The sequence below is a fragment of the Aspergillus puulaauensis genome, chromosome 8 (genome assembly GCF_016861865.1).
Source record: "Aspergillus puulaauensis MK2 DNA, chromosome 8, nearly complete sequence".
Lineage (NCBI taxonomy): Eukaryota > Fungi > Ascomycota > Eurotiomycetes > Eurotiales > Aspergillaceae > Aspergillus > Aspergillus puulaauensis.
Genome location: NC_054864.1, coordinates 2,308,665 through 2,326,383, shown reverse-complemented (window position 1 = coordinate 2,326,383; position 17,719 = coordinate 2,308,665). Strand labels below are relative to the sequence as shown.

The window sequence follows — 17,719 nt, the reverse complement described above, 5'->3', positions numbered from 1 at the left end:
ACTCTAAGAAAGCAAGCAGTCTCAAGTGCAGGTTTGCTATCTACTTTCCCATAGGACTGCATGTAATTCTCCGGTTTGTAGATACAGTCGTTCCTTTCTTTTTGGGGTGGATAATCAGGTATCCCTGAATAGATAAGACGAGCATTTCGTACCTTAAAGTACATCCCCAGCTTGACCCATGTCGACGCTGGTGGGTCAGCGTATGGCAATACACCCAAAGAGGCTAGGCGGAGACGATAGTAACCAGCGTTATATTGATGTCTATCTATCTGTCTAAAAGAAAGAAGCAGAAAAAGAAGCGGAATCCGAAGATGAAAGAATCTTCGGATAACTAACATGCTACATAGCCGAATAACTAACTAACGTTATAGGTGGCTAGGCTAGGCGAGTGCTGGATCCTCATAGGGAATAGTGGTAATCTAATCCAACAGAAGTCATTAATGACCGAGTTCGCTGAGTGATCGGTCATCTCGACGTGGACGTGCTCGGAGCTCCTTTGGAATCCATTTGGTCCATATTTATTCAGTCAAACATTTGCAGGACACATATCTCTACCCTCAACGTCTTAAAATCTGGGGTAGAATGCCAAACTTACTTCGGGATATTCGGCACCCTTACCGAGATGATACCGAGATGACCGCAACTCGGTACATTGACTCCATTTAAAGAGTCCCGCCGCTTTGAGCTGCATGTTCTGACGCAATCATCTCTCCTGTCAAGCAAATTCAATCCGTCGCTACCATGTCTGATTTCGATAACGCTTCGCGTGGCTTCTTGGGCACTGTTGAGCCGTGCACCATCAAGACTGCAGCTGGCCGCACGGCCTGGGATGCCCAAGACTACGCATTCCTACAGGGAAGTTGTCCAGATACCGTGCATCCGAAGCTGTGGCGACAGGGTCTGCTCACTTATCCCCATGGCCTGTTCGAAGTTACAAAGGGTGTTTACCAAGTGCGTGGATTCGACATCTCGAACATGACACTAGTGGAGGGAACCAAGGGTGTGGTTGTCATTGATTCCCTGATATCCAATGAGTGTGCTGCTGCTGCCCTGTCTCTGTACAGAAAACACCGCGGTGAACGACCGCTCACTGGTCTCATCTACTCCCACTCCCATATCGACCACTTCGGCGGTGCCTCCGGATTCCTACCCTCGGGCAAGGAGGATACTATTCCCATCATCGCCCCAGAAGGATTCATGGAAGAAGCCACAAGCGAGAATATCTATGTTGGACCCTCTATGCGCCGTCGGGCTAGGTATATGTACGGGTCGAGTCTACTGAAGAGCGCAGAAGGCCATGTTGGATGCGGATTGGGACTGGCGACATCACAGGGCACCACTTCCCTGATTCCCCCCAATATCTTGGTTTCAACCACCGGCGAGGAAAAAACCATCGATGGCGTCCGCATCATTTTCCAAATGGTTCCCGGAACAGAGGCACCTTCCGAATTCAACCTCTACTTCCCAGATACACAGGCCCTCTACATCGCCGAGTGCGCCACGCATAACATGCATAACATCATCACTCTGCGTGGTGCGCTTGTCCGTGATGCTAAGGCATGGTCGCGCTACCTGGACGAGAGTATTGCTCTATTCGGTGACAAGTCCGCGGTGCTTCTAGCTGGACACCACTGGCCGACCTGGGACCATGAGCAAATCAACTGCATGATTGCCGAGCAGCGTGACATGTATGCATTTATGCATGACCAGACAGTGCGTTTGATGAACCATGGCCTGACGGGTGTTGAGATCGCCGAAATACTCAAACTGCCCCCGACTCTCGATAACGCCTGGCATCTGCAAGGGTACTACGGCTCCCTCAATCACAATATCAAGGCTATTTACCAACGCTATATGACTTGGTTCGACGGGAACCCTGTTAACCTCTGGAAACATCCCCCTGTGGAAGAGGGAAAGCGGTATATCTCTTGTATGGGCGGGATTGACCAAACGGTTACATTGGCAAAGGGCTTTGCTTCTAGTGGTGATCTGCGCTTCGCGGCTACATTGTTGGGACATGCTATTGCCGCAGAGCCCAAACATGTTGGAGCGCGCACTTTGCTTGCCTCCGTCTTTACTAAATTGGGGCACGGTGCTTTGAATGCGACATGGCGAAACTACTACCTTACTGGAGCTCAGGATCTGCAGCAGACTGAAACTGTGAATCCATATGCGAAGATGGCAACCCCGGCAATGGGTCCGCTGTTGACTGTCGAGCAGTGGTTCTCTGGCCTTTCAGTTCAGATTGATGGGCCACTGGCAGCGAGCGTGTCGCTGGTCATCGACGTTGAGGTTATTGATCAAAGTCAGACGTGGCGTCTTATTCTTAGCAACGGTGCTCTGTCTTATAGATTGCTATCTGACAAGGCTACTTCCTTGGAGAAGGTGGGATTGCGGTTGAGGGTGACGAAGGAAGAACTGCGGCAACTGCTTCTTGGTCAGATGGCAGCTGAATCTCGGACGGTTGCAGGAGATTATCGGTATTTCCAGAGACTTTTGCAGTTCTTTCCATGGGGAGCCAAATCCGGAACAGAAAGCCACCTGTGAATGTCTTGAGCGGTCTTAAGCCAATACCAGACAAAAAGCATAAGTGAAATAATTCATTGTATTCAAGAAGTATCTCAGACAAACGAAACATCCAGAGAACCAAGCTGATACTCGTAATTTTCGTCAAAACATATATCAGAACTAATTAGCATACCTTTGTAATTACAAGCATAGCCATGCGTGGAAGAATGCGCATCGCTGTAGGAATATATGCTAGTGATACCAAGACAGCCGCTGAAGTAGGCCAACCGTCACATCATTAAATGCAGTAATTGGAATTTATGTTATATACAATCGAGACCAGCTCAATACTCCAACCGATCATCATGCAAAAGCTGCACATCAAACCTCTCCTCCCCCTTCCACACAGCACCAGGCTTGTTACACTCAGCAACAGCACTGCGAAGATCCCGCACCATAGACAACGGCCCACTGGCAATAACACGGGTCGGGCCACTGACAGTCCTATCCACAAACTCCGCAAGCTGTGTCCCGAGTGCAGGATGCTGCGTGTTCCCGCTTGAGAGGGACGCTGCTGAGGAAGACGGTTCGTGGATGGCGAATGTATCTTCTTTCATGTTCGTTCGTAGTGGAGAGGAGGACCTTGACGAGGATTGATCGACGATAACCTCTTTAGATTCTTCGAGTGGTGGAGCTGTAGAAGGTGTAGCGTCTTTATCATGCGTCCCGCGCGTAACAAAGACCCGAATCCGGAAGTTCGACACAGAGGCCGCAGCCTCTTTAAGCGTGTTCAGCTCCGGCTCGATCCATTTCAGATCATCCTTTCGGCGGATCACCCAGGCGAACTCGAGCAGACCTCTCCGTTGGCATGCTCGGGATTGGGAGGTTAGAGCGAGGAGAGCGGGGAGGACGAACGTCACGCCCGTGCCGCCCGCGACGCAGAAGACGTTGATGTCGTCCTGGGTGTAGAAGTCGTTTGTGAGGATTGATTGGCCGTAGGGGCCTGAGAGGAGAACTGAGGTATTTGGAGTGGGTGAGGTTGCGGTTTGTGCGAGCTGTTTGGTGATACCTTTGCGGCTGCGGATGATGTATGTATGGTTCTGGCCTGTAGTGCTTTGACCAGGCAGGTTGCATGGTGTCATTGGGTGGCTTTGCCAGAGACTGACGTCGGGAAAGCAGAGGAAGAAGTGTTGGCCGATTTTCCACTCGTCGTGGTTGTGTTCGAAGTCGAGGCGGATGATGTCGCCGTCGTGGGCGCGCTGGAAGAGCGTCATGCGGGCGTTGGGGACGTGCATGCCGAAGGAGTGGGATGTATTGGGGGTGTTGAAGTGGTGGAGCGTGAAGGTGCGGACGAGCCGGATGCCGCGGTCGAGGAACCATACGATCAGAGACGCAATCATCCAGCAGTAGAGTTGCTGCCAGTGGCCCCAGCAGGCGCCGATGTAGATCATGGCGAGGACGTAGTGCGATTTGCGGAAGAATTCGTATCCTGTCAGGCGGATGCCCCATTTTGTGCTGCCGGCGACCATCACCGAGAGCAGGATCATGGCGACGATGCCCCAGATGATGTACGGCTGGGCAACCCATTCGTTCCAGGCAGAGGGCTGGGGCTGGTAGAGCTTGCCCTCGATGATGGTCCAGCCGATTGTGTGGAGGGCGGATTGGATGTAGATGATATAGCCGGTCCAGCGGTGCAGGAACATGAAGTGGTGGTAGGGGACGCCGGTGATGAGAGATAGGAGGGATTCGCGGCTTGACAGAAGAACAGACAGCGGCGTCAATGCAAAGGCAAGGATGCCGATACGGTCAGACCAGGGTCCCAGACCGGTCCTGGTGTTGTAGACCCCCGGCGAGCCGGAGACTGGGCTGTACCAGACTTTGTATGTGATTCCGACGAAGGTGAAGACAGTGAGGTATGCGACTAAGATGGTGAGGATCAGGATCTGCAGGCGGGTTGTATGCCCGAAGACAGTCGTCACGCTCTCAGGAAGCAGATGTCGTCGACTGAAGGCCCTGATGGCAGTCCCCAGTCGGTGCCAGGCATTCTGTCGTGGACGAGAGCCTTCAGCGACCTGCTCCTTGGAGGGACCGGCCACCCGAGCAAGAGGGAAGAGATGTCGTCCCAGCGCCCACAGAAATAAGCCTCCGCAGATCACCGCCCAAAGAATGAAGGTATAAATCATCCCGAGGTCGTGCTCATGGTAGACAGCATCGAGATAGGCACAGGCTCCGGCATCGCTGGTGCAGGGGACCTGGCGGGAGGCATAACCCCAGTGGAACTCCAGCTCGGAGTCCTGACTGAAGTCCTGGATGTGTCGCTTCATGGCGTTGTGAGTGACATTGACAGATGACAGTGACAGACTGACAGACAGCGGACCAGGTTATATTCATTCTTCTGCATCCATCGGTGGACCTGACTGGATCCATGGCATCATCAATCTGAGAACAGCCAGCCCCACCAATTGAGCAGATTAGGGCTGATTATGCACCCCCCCATTGGCTGGGCGGTCCCTGCCAAGCCCGCCAAGGCCGAAATGTGCTCAAATGTGCTTGATCTAATCAGCAGCATCCACTGTGCCATCTGGATAAAACGCAGATACAACCACCCTCAGCACCTGCCTGCCTGACAGCCCAAGACTCAAGAGTCAACACCTGCCTGCATCAATCACCATGGAACAGCCAAGCCTGCTCCCGCGCATGGCGGGCATGGACATGGGCAGCTCAGCAACCAACAATTCCTGCTCCGTCGAGGTACCAAGACCAGCTCCGTCCCCCACTCCGCCTCCAATTCAACCCTCCGTGACTAACAGGTTCATTTCCACTGTCTAGATGCTCTGGAACTGGAACACGATCGACTCGTGCTTTCTCGCCTCGTCATGGCACGTCACCTCAAAGGGCATGTTCGCCGTCTCCTGCATCGGCGTCGCCCTCCTCGGCGTCTCGCTCGAATTCCTGCGGCGCGTCAGCAAAGATTACGAAGAGAGTCTGCAGCGCCAGTTCCAGCGCCATGCGATGTCTCAGCTCGACGATCCTTTAGTTTGCGGTGCGACAGCGAATGTCGTCTCCTACCGCGCGAGTCCCGTGCAGCAGATTATCCGGGCGATCTTACACGTGGCGCAGTTTGCGGTCGCGTATATCACCATGTTGATTGCGATGTACTACAACGGGTATATGATTATTTCGATCTTCATTGGAGCTTTTCTGGGCAAGTTGTTCTTTGATTGGGGGCAATACAAGGTGGTTCTGGGCCAGAGTCAGGGGCCGGTGCCACAGCAGACCAAGGCTGCGGTGGTGGAGGACGATGCGACGAAATGCTGCGGGTGATGCATAGACAAGACTTCCTTTGTCATAATAATGAGTCATGATAATATAATCGAAGCGCTGGCGCTCTTTACCAATTTATCAGCATGCCGTGTATTGCTGTTTCAACCACTGCAGACACTTGGCTACCACAGGGAATTATTCAGGGAGGCAGGCATTCATTGATACAAGACATCACACTTTTATATGTGTCAATTATACGACAAATCACCAATATCTCAATGTTTGACACCAAACTTCGCTCCACGAAGTGACATCCAGGAACCTGGGATCTGGGACGCAACACGTCCTTCCCATGTATCCCCGAACTTCTCAGAGGACACTATAACCAAGGGCGGGAGGAATTTCTCCCCGTCGAAATGAGTTGCCTCTGCGTCGATATGGACCATGAACTGACCGCTGAGTATAACCTCCCGAAGCTCGCGAGCCTTAGACAGTATACCCACCAAAGCCTGGTCTAGGTCCTTGTTTGCGAGAGCAGGGTTGCCACGGAGTTGGAGTTGTCGAATCCCTGACGCAATGTTCTCGTCAAATTTCCCATCCAGGACTTTCCCTGGGGACCAGCACTCGCGACATAAGCGTTTCCAGACATAGCGGACCGCGGATTTGAACTCCTTGCTATTCTCGTCGAGGCACCCCTTCCAGGTCTTCAGAAGAGCGTGCCATATTTTGCGGAATTGGTGGATTCTGTACAAGGAGGGTACATGGTCAGGCACTTTCATCTTCAATGGCACAGGGCGTAAAGGTCTTACAGCTTCATGGCTTGTTGCTTTTGCTCTGTAACGAGAGCCGTCTCAGCTTCCGCAGAGTCGCGCCGCTCTCTAGCAGCGGAGATTTTTTTGTTCGCCTCTTCCTGTGTCCTAAGTATTTGATTGTTGCAGGGTGCATGTTCGCCTTCGGACTTTGCAAGTTCTGCGGCACGCGCTGTGGTGTATATTGCTATCAGCCGCACCCCTTATATGGTCACATCGCATGGCCAGTTTACTTACCTACGCATTCGTTCCAACTGGCGTTAGGCACGCCCATGGATTCATTCAACTGCCGATGAACCCGCGTATTGGCCGCCTGCAATGCTGCGTGATCCGCCTGCAGCTTCGAATGCTCATCCTCCAGCTTACCATGTTCCCTCTGGTCTGCCTCACGCTCGGCTTTTAGACAACTATTGATTGTTGCTAGTCTCGCGAGCTTCTCCTCCAACATTTTTACCGCCCTCTCGAGAGCCTCCTTGTTACTCTTCAGTTCCTGCTTATGGTTATGGACATTGTCCCGTTGAGATCTTAGCTGTGTACATGTTCGGCCGGCAGTGTCCAGATCAGCTCGCAAGCCATTGATAGTCTGCATAGCAAGCCGAATGGTTTCAGGTGGATCTTTACTCTTAGAACCGCCCACCAGAGAGGAAAGTGTCCTGAGGTCGTGCGAGGAGATGTTATGACTTCGGGGCATCTTGAATATCGAGTTCTCCCGGGTCGTGCCGCAAATGGTGAACACCGAATCAATTGGGAAGACGGGGATAATAAACCCCTCTCTCTGCATATCGCAGCACCATTATTTGAGAATGAGTTGGCGGGGCAGGAGGGTGAGATTCGTGATCGTCCGTCTTCCATGCATCATAATTCCAGCAGGTGGTCACATGCCTTGGTAAGCCCAATCAATAGAAGACACGCCCGACAGCCTCGACGCAGATATGCACTGTCGATGTTCAATAGGAACGCCCCGGAACCCCTCGTGGTGTAGATCGGTGGCAAATGAACAGTTAATGTGCCTTTTATCGGCGGATACCTACGGATTCCCGCGGTATATCAAAGGAAGTATAGGAGCGGAATTACTTTTTTCGAGAAGGTGTCAGTCCGCTGAGTCGCCATTGGCGAGGAGGACGGAGCGGCAGACGAGGCTGCTAGTGATACATCGGACAACGGGGTATATCAGTTCACCGGTATAGCACTCCGTCCTCCGGCGTGGTGACATGCGCATCCGAAAAGGCGCAGTGCCCAATCTCTCCAGCTCCTGGCAGACAAGGCTCAGCACCCCATCGCAGAAGTCGATATTCGATACCCTGCAATTTGCCATCGGCACCGTCTCCCTTTTTATCGCACGGATGACAAGCTGCAGAAATAGCAAGACTGCAGCTCCCGGCGACTGGCATGCCTGATTTAAAGCGCCTGGAACCCATGAAATATAAAGCCGCTGGTAAAAGTACGGCCACGCATACTGTAATAACAATTGCGAGCGGCGAATATCCCAGTGCCATAACATCATGGTCAAATGCCCTCTTATTCTCGCCATCATAGACATTAGCGCGCACTAGGAATATACTCTGGGAGATAAGCCAGTGCAGCAATGCTGAAAAGGTAATAAAAGGTATCCCATAGCAGTAGGGCAGAGACAGGAACCGCGATGTCCGCTGATGTCCCCCGGGAGACGCTGAAACGCGGAGCCCCTGGCTGCGGAGGGAGAAGGAGTTCCATTCGTCTGCCAGAGTTATGCTTGTCAGAATGCCGTTGCATAGGACATAGAGAAAGGAGTAGATGAGCTGAGGGATATTAGCTAGAAGGACGTTCGGAATCAACTCCTCGGGCCAGGTATTGTTTGTAACCATTGTGTTGGACTGGATGGCTCCCAGACCGGAGCTCCAGATATTATCGGAGGATTTCATCTTGGTTAGCCCTAGCCCTAGGAAGGCAAGGGAGACGGCTAGAGAGACAATGTACCTAGCAACCAATTTAGCTAGCTATCGTGGAGGGAAGCCAGATGAGTGACGCACATTGAGAGAAAACTGGCCCAGCGAGTCCTAGAAAGGGATGACCACCGTCGTTTTGGCTTCGCGATATATGCTCGAGGCTTATCGGCAGAGATGTTTCTCCAGCGTTTGCCAGACAGCATTGGGCGCGAGAGGAGACAGTTTACCACTCGTGCATCATCAGGAGACTGCAGGAAAGACGTCACAGCATCACCGACTGTCAGCAGCGGATTGTCCTCGAGGAGAAACGCTACCAGGAAGATCAGGACGGCCTTGGCCAAGTTGGCTACCATTACCGCTATAGCAAGCGGCATGTTATACTCGAGCGTGCACTTTTCTGCGGTTTGCTCAGCGAGACAGTAATCCACCTTGTACCCCCCGACAACCCAATCGTCTCGCGCACGAAGATCAGACAGCCTGCTATTCGTACAGTTGTTTCGCGCGTACAGCTCGGCCTCATACTTGCATATCCAAAAATACGGGACGTCAAGATTCCAGAAGGGGTTTGGAACTGTTTGGGAAGCAAGAGACTCGACGGGCAGGTCCGATCCTTTGAACTCACGGCTAACGATGATCACACTGTTGTACTTGGATATAAAGTCGGTAGCATATTCTGAGATGCACTGTTCTGGCGAAAGACGCTCCAGAGTGTCCGAATTCCGCAGGAGCCTGAGAGCCTTTCGAACAGTGTCGGGATACCACGTTAGTATGGTGTCTGTATTCTTGGCCTTCGTATATTGTTCATTGTATGCGGTCGTGATATCGGCGGCAGTCAAGGAAGCGAAACTCGAGTTGGCCACGAAGATACCGGGCATGTTGACTGAGAGGGAGGAGTAGATCGTGGAGTTGTAACTGCTTCATCAGCGTCTGACTATTGAGAAGTAAAATGAAACATACAATAGATGCAGAGGCACAGACGACAGAACAAGACAGAGCCAGAGGAGCAAGCGCAGTCTTGGGAGCTGCCGCAGATTGCGTACACTGGGGACGCCAATATCAAGCCATTTGCCCCTTGCATGGGCCCTATCCACATCCCTCCTTGTGGGTGCTGCGAGACATTGCTATAAAAGTTATGTCAACACCACGCTGGAGTAAAACGAACATGGAATCGGCATACCATGGCAAAGTTACTAGAAGCTAACAGAAGCGTGCTGAGAATGTTGATCAAGAGATGCACCCCGGTGCTTAGCTGCTTGATACGCTCGCAATTGTCTACACGCAGAACGCCCGTTCCACCGTCTGAATCACGAAGGCTCGCCCATAGAACCATGACCAGGTTGAGCAGCAGAACTGTAGCCGACGTCACTGAGCCCATGTATAGCGTGCGCTTCCATTTTTCAACCCTGTTTGCCCCAGGTTCCGGTACCTTATAATTATCGACATCGTCCTCCAGGGTACTCTGGCGTCGCGGGGCAGTGATCGAGAGGATGAGGGCGTTTGGATTCCGCATCATTGCGAGCACCGTCCTGAGTGCCTGTTTGGCTTACCCATCCAGCGAAATAAGCAAACAGCCTGTGAAACTGATGCGGGCGGCGCCTGAATTAAACCAGCTGCGCCCAGGCACACAGCCTCCTTTACAGGGTCTGATTCCGTCTAAGCCTCTGCGCTGACCCGCACTTTGACAGGCTGAATAGCACTGGGCCAATGGGGTTGGAAATCACAGTTTAGCGCTGCTGTTTGGGCAGGATCATCGCGATCAACACTGATGGACATGGCTTCCTGTGGTGAATACGAGAAACACAACCAACAGCATCAGTGTCTTTCCAACATAAACCGCAGCCTATTTAAACAAGTACATAAAAGATCAACCCGGAATGACATCAACCAAGCCTGCTATCTGCTCTTGCCCCAGAAATCAGTGGCGTCACGATCGCTACCCCTGCATTTGGCCCGTAAGCCTGAGCTCGAGCCTTTGCGTGAGGTCCTACTATCTCGCTTCTCGCTTCCTGACCAAACAGCAATTTACCGTTCCGCTGTTCTGATAATTGCTATATTGATAACTTTCCATATTGGTGGGCGCATTTAACAGCCCTATCTACAATCCGGACCGAGGACGCAACTTAGCGCCATACCAAATGAATTTGAATTATCAAATTATCCCCAGGGTCTTCTATGCACAGTATTCTTATGCAGGGTATCTAGTCGCACTTACGCCTGGTACAGACATAGTTCATACGGAGTCCGTGTATGGGAGTATTTAGGATGAGGTATAATATTAAGCTTATAAAGAGGGTTCCTGTCATCACATTCTGGATCTATATTTTCTCCGATCGAGGTACTCTACCGGATGAGGCTGTAATTGGTATATATAGACAAGGGTGGTGAGAATGGAATCTCCAATCACGACCTGCCACGATACGAGGCCTGAGTCCGGAGAGTCAGAAGCTCCAAACGAGCGGGGTCGTTATACACAACAATCAGGCTGACATCTGGATCGTATAAATAAGAGAGCTGACTCGCCTCTTGTGGTGGTCTTTCCACAACGTTGGCCAACATCGCATCCCGAGTCTTCTATCAACCCATCCAAGTACAGCGCCCCTTTCCTGGGCACTGATAGTGAGTAAACAAATACCGCGTTGGTATACATCAGAAACTAAATAATCAGCAAAATGTGCTATCTATCCGTGAAAAAGTGCGTAATCAACACGTGCACCAACAGCATCAACGAGGCCGTTTCGTGCCGGCAGCAATCCACCCGGTCCTGCCCTGTCTATAATAAGTCCAGAGACGAATGGCCGGAACTTGATAGCGGGACTAGTGCCTCGAGGTGTACAAGCTGCCAGGCCCCTCTGACGACGGAGGAATTGAGGAGGGCGAGGGGTTAGGGCTGTGTATTATATGGATGGAGCTTTTTATGTTATTAGCTGGGACCAGTATTCATTTTCTACTGTAATGTCAAAACAATTCGGGAATGTAAACCAATTACTGCTAAACACCAAAGTCATATAGGTAGACACAGCTCCGGCAACGATGGTCTCTTATACTTGAACCTCCTTCGTCTCAGCAGTCTCCACATGCATCGTCTTCAGAACCGTCGTTTCATCACGCTTAACAAGACTCCTCTTGACAGGGTTCGGATCAGAAAAGACCTCCTCCAGCTCCTCGAGGGTGCGGTCCTTCGTCTCAGGGAAGAAGAACCACATGATGACAATCTCAATCAAGTCCCAGAACACAAAGACGAGATAGAAGTAGTACTTTATGTTTTCGAATGCCGGGCCCGAGCTGTACTGGATGACCGCACCGCTGATCGAGGACGCAAGGTTACCGACTGCAGTGCCCTTGGCGCGGGTTGTCGTTGTGAGGGATTCGGCGATGTACATAGACTGTAGCGGTGTCCAGCCAAAGGAGAATATGATTCCGAATAAGTAGATAAACGCAATAGTTGTGTTCGCGGCAGCTGTATTCGAAGGGTCGTCGGTGGCTAGCTTCGATGTCCCCGTCATAATGGCAAAAGCGACAGAGCAGAACAAGAGCGAGTATATGAGCAATGGACGGCGGCCGATTGTGTCGGTCATTCTTGCGCCGGTGATGGCTCCAATAAAGGACAGTGGAGGGTATATGCCATTGAGAAGCAGCTTGCGACTCTCTGTAACGATGCCTACGTTCTCGAGCATCACGGGCAGATAGTACGATGTGACCGAGTTGCCAGATATCTGCCCGAAGCAGGCCATACCGAGCACGCAGATGAGTCTGCGACGGGCGGAGTGGCCGGTGTAAAGCTCACGGTAGTCCCACCATTTCTTGTCGGAGGCGTCCGTGGCGATGCTTTGCTGCATTTCCTTGAGTTGCAGCACGACGATGGGATGCTCTGGGTCTTTGTCTCCATGGTATTTCGCCAGGACCTTAGCGGCGTCTTCACTGCGGTCCTGTGCCATCAGCCAGCGCGGCGACTCTGGAATGAACCAGACCCCGAGGACAACGAAGGCGGATGATATGAGCTGGCACCAGATGGGAATGCGGAACGAGTCTGGATTGTCGAGTTTGGCGCATCCGAATACGACCCAGCTGGCGAGGATGGATCCAATGTACCTATAACGTCAGCGTATTCCAGATAAATGTCGGATGTGCTGCCTACCAAGTGGTGTTGTAAAGACCAGTAATCGTACCTCTATAGGCATGTCAGCCAGTATGCACTATATAGACGGGATATATACCTCCACGCTGGATGAGCCATCTCACTGACGTAGCACGGCGCAGAAACGCAGCAGAAGCTCACACCAAATCCCAAAATGAACCGGCCTGCCAGGAACATCCCCCTGTTGGCAGACGGCGCTTGTATGCAGGTTCCGATAACGATGATCAAGGCGCCAATGAACATACCCATGCGGCGGCCCCAGTAGTCGTTGACCGGCCCGGTAAAAAAGACAGCGGGTATGGAGCCGATATTGTAGATGGCAAAGACGATGCCAGTGCTGGAACCGGAGGTTTTCCTACTCGCGTTAGAGATGGAACCGTGTCCAGGATTTGGTTGTATACATGTTGAAAAAGGCCAGGTATGAGTCCATCCCGTTCAGCCCTCCCATCAATGAGCCATCGTACCCGTTCAGACACCCGCACAGATATGGAATGACAAGACACAAGTACAGACGGAACATCGACACCGTAAAGGGGCTGTATTTCATGTTCAGGGCGTCATGAGCAACCCTGACCTCCTCCACCTCCTCCAGGTCCTCTTTCCTCGCCTCAGGTGGTGTCTTCTTTTCCTCGGCCATGATGGTAGGATAGGGTTGGAAGCTGCAGCATAAACCCCCAGTCTCCCCAGACCCGCACGCGGACTTCTTATATTCCCCCGACAATGGCAGAGAGAGACCCAATAACGGCAAAAGCAAGATCCAATCAGCAGCTGGCACGGGATAAAAGCGTGCCCCTTGCACGTCGCTAGCCAGGATTAGGCAATTTCCCCACGGGGCTGCGGTTCTTGATCCAGCTAAAGGGCGTCAAAGCGCCTCGGGGATGTCGGTACCGAAGCGAATCCAATCGAACCACACCTGAATTCCCCGCTCCAATGGCCAGAAAGTGGTGCATGCCATTGGTGGTTGGTATATTAGTGTCTTTTGTTTCAGCACCTGCTGGTGGTGTGGTTAAAGCCCACCTTGACTGCGCGAGTTCAACTGTGAGTACTGCTGCAATAATGGATGGAGATCTGGATTCGAGGAAGCGGAAGAGAACCTCTCACGCGGTAGGTGTCCCGGATTGTTGATATTTGTTAATATTAACGGACTGGCTGGGCAGTGTGACGCGTGCCGCCATCGCAAAGTCCGGTCTGCAGTTGATTCCTTCCGACAGCCCCAGATTAACAATTAACAATTAACATCTCTAGATGCGACGGCCGTCAGCCCTGTGCAACCTGCTCGGCAACAGCTGAAGACTGTCTCTACGGTGCAGAGGCGATACCGTCGGTCCACTTCCAGAATATTCTAGGAGTTTGCTGACGAGGCTGTAGCAAGAGCAAGTCTGATCTGATCCTGGATGTGGTCCTCCGTTCAGAGAACCTGCTGCGTGAGATGTCTGCCCATATGGTAATCCTCCTCTGTTTACTTGTATTATTTGTACCAGCCTAACTGGACAGCAGCAGACTGTTCTGGGCCCAACAACCCCCGTAGACCCCCGAATAGCTTCATCGCCCCTTGCATTCTTCTCCCCTCCCACAATTGATTCCCATCGCCCTGTGACATCCCCTGACCAGATCTCCAATGCGATTCTGTCGCAATTCCATTCGTCAACAACCGAGTCGATCCTAGCTTGGCCTCATTTCAAAGAGTTCCATCCGCTGCGACAGAACTATCAGGGCTCTGTGTTTTACCTAGAAAGCCAGCGTTCCCCGTTCAAGCATCGAACTACCGGCACCCTACCCTACGTAGGTAAAGCAGAGCTCGATAACATCCTTCACAGCTTTGAGCAGAATGTCAACTTCTGGTATCCGACCTTGTCTCGGAATAGGAGTACCGAAGTGGAGATCCACATCCTGTCGAACAGTCTAGATGAGGGCATCGCCTCTTGTCTGGCTTTGCTGGTCATGGCCCTTGGCTGTGCCAGTGAGCTGATTCGCTCTGTTAGATCAGACGCCACTGCGAGCCCTGATGAGCTGGAGCAGCGACATCGATGGCAGCTTATGAGTGGCTTATACTTTGACCTTGCCTTCAAGAAGATATATCTCGCCCAGGCAGAATGTACCACAGAAGCTGTGCAATGTCTGTTCTTCACAGCGTAGGTACCGCCCTCTTTGACTGTGTAAAACTAACATTTCAGTATATTCTTTGCTTTCCTTCAACGCCCTATACAAGCGTGGTCCTTTATCAGCGCCGCCGCAGTCAAATGTCGCTTACTGCTGTCATATCCCGCATCCGAGGCCGAACCACAGCACCTCGAGTGCCTTCGCCGGATATTCTGGTCATGCTATATTCTAGAAAGGTCAGTAGCATTCAATCTACACTGTCTTGTCTAACCAGAAAAGTGACTACCTCGCCGAACTCGCCGCCCTTCCTCAAACTGGCATTGCCGATATCGAATCGTCCATCCCACTACCAGGAGAATACCACACGCACACCAGTCCAACAACAGAAGAACAGTCCTCCCTGTACTTCCTTGCGTGTATATCCATGCGCCGCCTCCTCAACCGAGTCCACGACCTCCTCTACGCACGCAACAACGGCGTCGCCTCAGATATATACCAATTCCCATCCGTCGTGGCAGAACTAGACCACCAGCTAGAAAAATGGAAAGACCTCCTCCCGCCGCCATTCCAATTCACCGAGGACCGCGAACCGGCAGGGTCCACTGAAGCAGGCTTCCTGCGGCAGCGATACCTCACTTGTAAAAGCGTCATATACCGACCGTACCTTACCTGGGCGCTGTCGCTTACAACACGAGGCGAGACGGTGTCTCCAGCCGTATATGAAGGATGCAAGACATGCCTCCAGGCTTGCTGCCTGCATGCTCAGAACCTGCATGGATTTCCGCAGACGATTATGGTTGATACGTGGATTTGCTCTCTTTCGTGCGTCTGTCGCGCTCCTTCATATAACCTGTGCTGATATGGATAGGATGGCATCTGTTATGCTTATTACCCTGGCGACTGCACGAGAGGTTTCCCTGCGGAGCTGTCTTCCGGCTAATGTGACCGATATAGGGCCTCATCTGGGAAAATACCTGACGCAGTGGATGCGCGTCCCTGGCCATGGGGTGTCACCGAGTGTGATGCAGAGTATCCGATTGATTGAGGATGCCAGTGTATCTTTGCAGGATATTCTAGATGCATAATGTGTACTAATATATTAATATACATATTAATACACTTTACTCTCCCCTTGGATGAGAGCATAGGGGATTCTGGGGCAACCCAGTGGGAAAGGAATATGCAATTGTGGTATCGGAAATGCATTGGCGGCGGGAGTAATACGCGGAACTGCGTGTCCGAAAGTGAAAGGGCCTGTGAAGTACCGAAAATCATTCATAAGAAAAGCATCGCCATTATCAGTCGGTTTAATCTGTATTTCACCACTTGATCCTCCCACAAGCCAATATGAGACTGTGGACTCGACCCGTCGCCCTCAAAACTCCTTGCGTGAGAACCCTAGAGCCGGTATGTTAATGTCTAAGGAATGCCACGGTTTGTCTGGAATTGCTAACCAGTGAACGCTAGTATCACCTTCGCCAACAGGCACTATCGACTGCAATAGATGCAAATACCCAAAATCTACCACTGGCTGGGTTACGCATTTTGGATCTCTCACGCGTGCTCGCCGGTCCGTTCTGTACCCAAATCCTCGGGGACTATGGGGCGTCTGTCTTGAAAATAGAACAGCCACATCTGGGCGATGAGACGCGGAGTTGGCGTGCTCCCAAGGAGGCGCAAATGTGGAAGGACGATGCCTGCAACATGAGTCTTTACTTCTCGGCTGTTAACCGCAACAAACGCTCAATGACACTCAACCTCAAGTCGCCGGCCGGAGTTGAAATTGCCAAAAGGCTGGCTCGGGAGAGTGACGTTCTCATCCACAACTTCCTGCCGGGAAGAGCTGAAACAATGGGGCTGGGATATGAAGAATTGAAGAAAGACAACAAGCGCCTTATTTACACATCGATCTCTGGGTACGGCACCAACGGACCCAATAGATCCCGCCCTGGATACGACGCAATTGCACTGGCGGAATCAGGCCTTCTCCATGTCACCGGAGAGAAGGGAGGCCCGCCCACGAAGCCCGGGGTTGCCATTGCGGACATGTGCACCGGCCTTCACGCACACGGAGCCATTTTGGCTGCGTTGGCACAGAGGCAGAGCACCGGCCTTGGAACTAAGATTGAAGGGAGTTTATTTGAAACGGGCCTCAATCTTCTCATCAACGTGGGCGTCAACGCCTTGAACCTGGACACAAACGGTGCCCCCGAGGAACGACGACGAGGGCAACGCTGGGGCTTAGAGCACCCCAGCTTGGTCCCCTATGGTGGCTTTAAAACACAGGACGGCAAGACGATCTTTATTGCCGCGAACAATGATCGCCAGTGGAAAATACTGTGTGAGAGAATCAATCTCGCCCATTTGCTGCAGGATATCAGATTCAGTACCAACGACGGGCGTCTGAAATGTCGCCACGAGATCAACCAAAGTGTGCAAGAAGCAATCAAGAAGCGAACCAAAGACCAATGGTTTCAGCAGTTCGAGAATAGCGGTCTTCCTTACGGAGTAATCAATGATGTGGTGGAGGCCCTCGAGAGCCCTCAATCGACAGCGCGAGATATGGTTATAGATGTTTCCGACTTCGAAGCGTCCAGAGATGGAAATCTGAAGCTAATTGCCCCAGCAGTCAAGTTTGCAAACGCGCCAATGGGGGTTAGGTTAAACCCGCCAGAGCTAGGACAGCACACCGCTGAGGTTCTCAGTGAGCTTGGATATTCTGCTGTTGAGATCAAGGGTTTGAGGCAATCCGGTGCAATCTGACTACCGGGCTATCCTCCTGCGATTGCATAGTGCATTTAATCCATGTACAGACTTGTGTCTTTCTTGTGTTTTGATCAGAAAGCTCCTCCACATGCATGGAGCTTTATCAATCCACCTAGCATTATAGACCCGGTTGCTACAAATTTAGAAAATACGCGGGTTATCCAAGGTACCTCCATCTAATAAGTTAGCACATATTGCTCCAGCTTTAACGG

The 17,719-nt window shown here is 51.8% G+C and overlaps 11 protein-coding genes across 11 annotated transcripts; 5 read left to right on the top strand and 6 right to left on the bottom strand.

The window, feature by feature from the left end:
• Positions 1-741: 741 nt before the first annotated feature.
• APUU_80888A (alkyl/aryl-sulfatase) lies at positions 742-2,547 on the top strand (the record flags this gene model as incomplete). Its single annotated transcript, XM_041697219.1, has 1 exon — positions 742-2,547. One exon carries the CDS (start codon positions 742-744, stop codon positions 2,545-2,547), a length of 1,806 nt encoding a protein of 601 aa, XP_041562771.1.
• Positions 2,548-2,852: 305 nt separating this feature from the next.
• APUU_80887S (ferric reductase family protein) lies at positions 2,853-4,832 on the bottom strand (the record flags this gene model as incomplete). Its single annotated transcript, XM_041697218.1, has 1 exon — positions 2,853-4,832. One exon carries the CDS (start codon positions 4,830-4,832, stop codon positions 2,853-2,855), a length of 1,980 nt encoding a protein of 659 aa, XP_041562770.1.
• A 346-nt stretch (positions 4,833-5,178) lies between these two features.
• On the top strand, positions 5,179-5,832 carry APUU_80886A (copper transporter family protein; the record flags this gene model as incomplete). Its single annotated transcript, XM_041697217.1, has 2 exons — positions 5,179-5,259; positions 5,338-5,832. The coding sequence occupies 2 exons, from the start codon at positions 5,179-5,181 to the stop codon at positions 5,830-5,832; spliced, it is 576 nt and encodes a 191-aa protein (XP_041562769.1).
• A 215-nt stretch (positions 5,833-6,047) lies between these two features.
• On the bottom strand, positions 6,048-6,551 carry APUU_80885S (uncharacterized protein; the record flags this gene model as incomplete). The annotated part of the gene is made up of 1 exon (XM_041697216.1): positions 6,048-6,551. One exon carries the CDS (start codon positions 6,549-6,551, stop codon positions 6,048-6,050), a length of 504 nt encoding a protein of 167 aa, XP_041562768.1.
• Positions 6,552-6,577: 26 nt separating this feature from the next.
• On the bottom strand, positions 6,578-7,272 carry APUU_80884S (uncharacterized protein; the record flags this gene model as incomplete). The annotated part of the gene is made up of 2 exons (XM_041697215.1): positions 6,578-6,753; positions 6,819-7,272. 2 exons carry the CDS (start codon positions 7,270-7,272, stop codon positions 6,578-6,580), a joined length of 630 nt encoding a protein of 209 aa, XP_041562767.1.
• Positions 7,273-7,756: 484 nt separating this feature from the next.
• On the bottom strand, positions 7,757-8,482 carry APUU_80883S (uncharacterized protein; the record flags this gene model as incomplete). The annotated part of the gene is made up of 1 exon (XM_041697214.1): positions 7,757-8,482. One exon carries the CDS (start codon positions 8,480-8,482, stop codon positions 7,757-7,759), a length of 726 nt encoding a protein of 241 aa, XP_041562766.1.
• Positions 8,483-8,553: 71 nt separating this feature from the next.
• Positions 8,554-10,019, bottom strand: APUU_80882S (uncharacterized protein; the record flags this gene model as incomplete). The annotated part of the gene is made up of 3 exons (XM_041697211.1): positions 8,554-9,418; positions 9,464-9,627; positions 9,684-10,019. 3 exons carry the CDS (start codon positions 10,017-10,019, stop codon positions 8,554-8,556), a joined length of 1,365 nt encoding a protein of 454 aa, XP_041562765.1.
• Positions 10,020-10,271: 252 nt separating this feature from the next.
• APUU_80881A (uncharacterized protein) lies at positions 10,272-10,592 on the top strand (the record flags this gene model as incomplete). Its single annotated transcript, XM_041697210.1, has 1 exon — positions 10,272-10,592. One exon carries the CDS (start codon positions 10,272-10,274, stop codon positions 10,590-10,592), a length of 321 nt encoding a protein of 106 aa, XP_041562764.1.
• A 952-nt stretch (positions 10,593-11,544) lies between these two features.
• On the bottom strand, positions 11,545-13,278 carry APUU_80880S (sugar porter family MFS transporter; the record flags this gene model as incomplete). The annotated part of the gene is made up of 4 exons (XM_041697209.1): positions 11,545-12,595; positions 12,642-12,674; positions 12,721-12,996; positions 13,043-13,278. 4 exons carry the CDS (start codon positions 13,276-13,278, stop codon positions 11,545-11,547), a joined length of 1,596 nt encoding a protein of 531 aa, XP_041562763.1.
• A 419-nt stretch (positions 13,279-13,697) lies between these two features.
• APUU_80879A (uncharacterized protein) lies at positions 13,698-15,826 on the top strand (the record flags this gene model as incomplete). Its single annotated transcript, XM_041697208.1, has 8 exons — positions 13,698-13,745; positions 13,799-13,827; positions 13,887-13,961; positions 14,010-14,085; positions 14,136-14,773; positions 14,816-14,977; positions 15,021-15,563; positions 15,610-15,826. The coding sequence occupies 8 exons, from the start codon at positions 13,698-13,700 to the stop codon at positions 15,824-15,826; spliced, it is 1,788 nt and encodes a 595-aa protein (XP_041562762.1).
• Positions 15,827-16,088: 262 nt separating this feature from the next.
• APUU_80878A (CaiB/BaiF CoA transferase family protein) lies at positions 16,089-17,504 on the top strand (the record flags this gene model as incomplete). The annotated part of the gene is made up of 2 exons (XM_041697207.1): positions 16,089-16,148; positions 16,209-17,504. The coding sequence occupies 2 exons, from the start codon at positions 16,089-16,091 to the stop codon at positions 17,502-17,504; spliced, it is 1,356 nt and encodes a 451-aa protein (XP_041562761.1).
• Between the last annotated feature and the right edge of the window lie 215 nt (positions 17,505-17,719).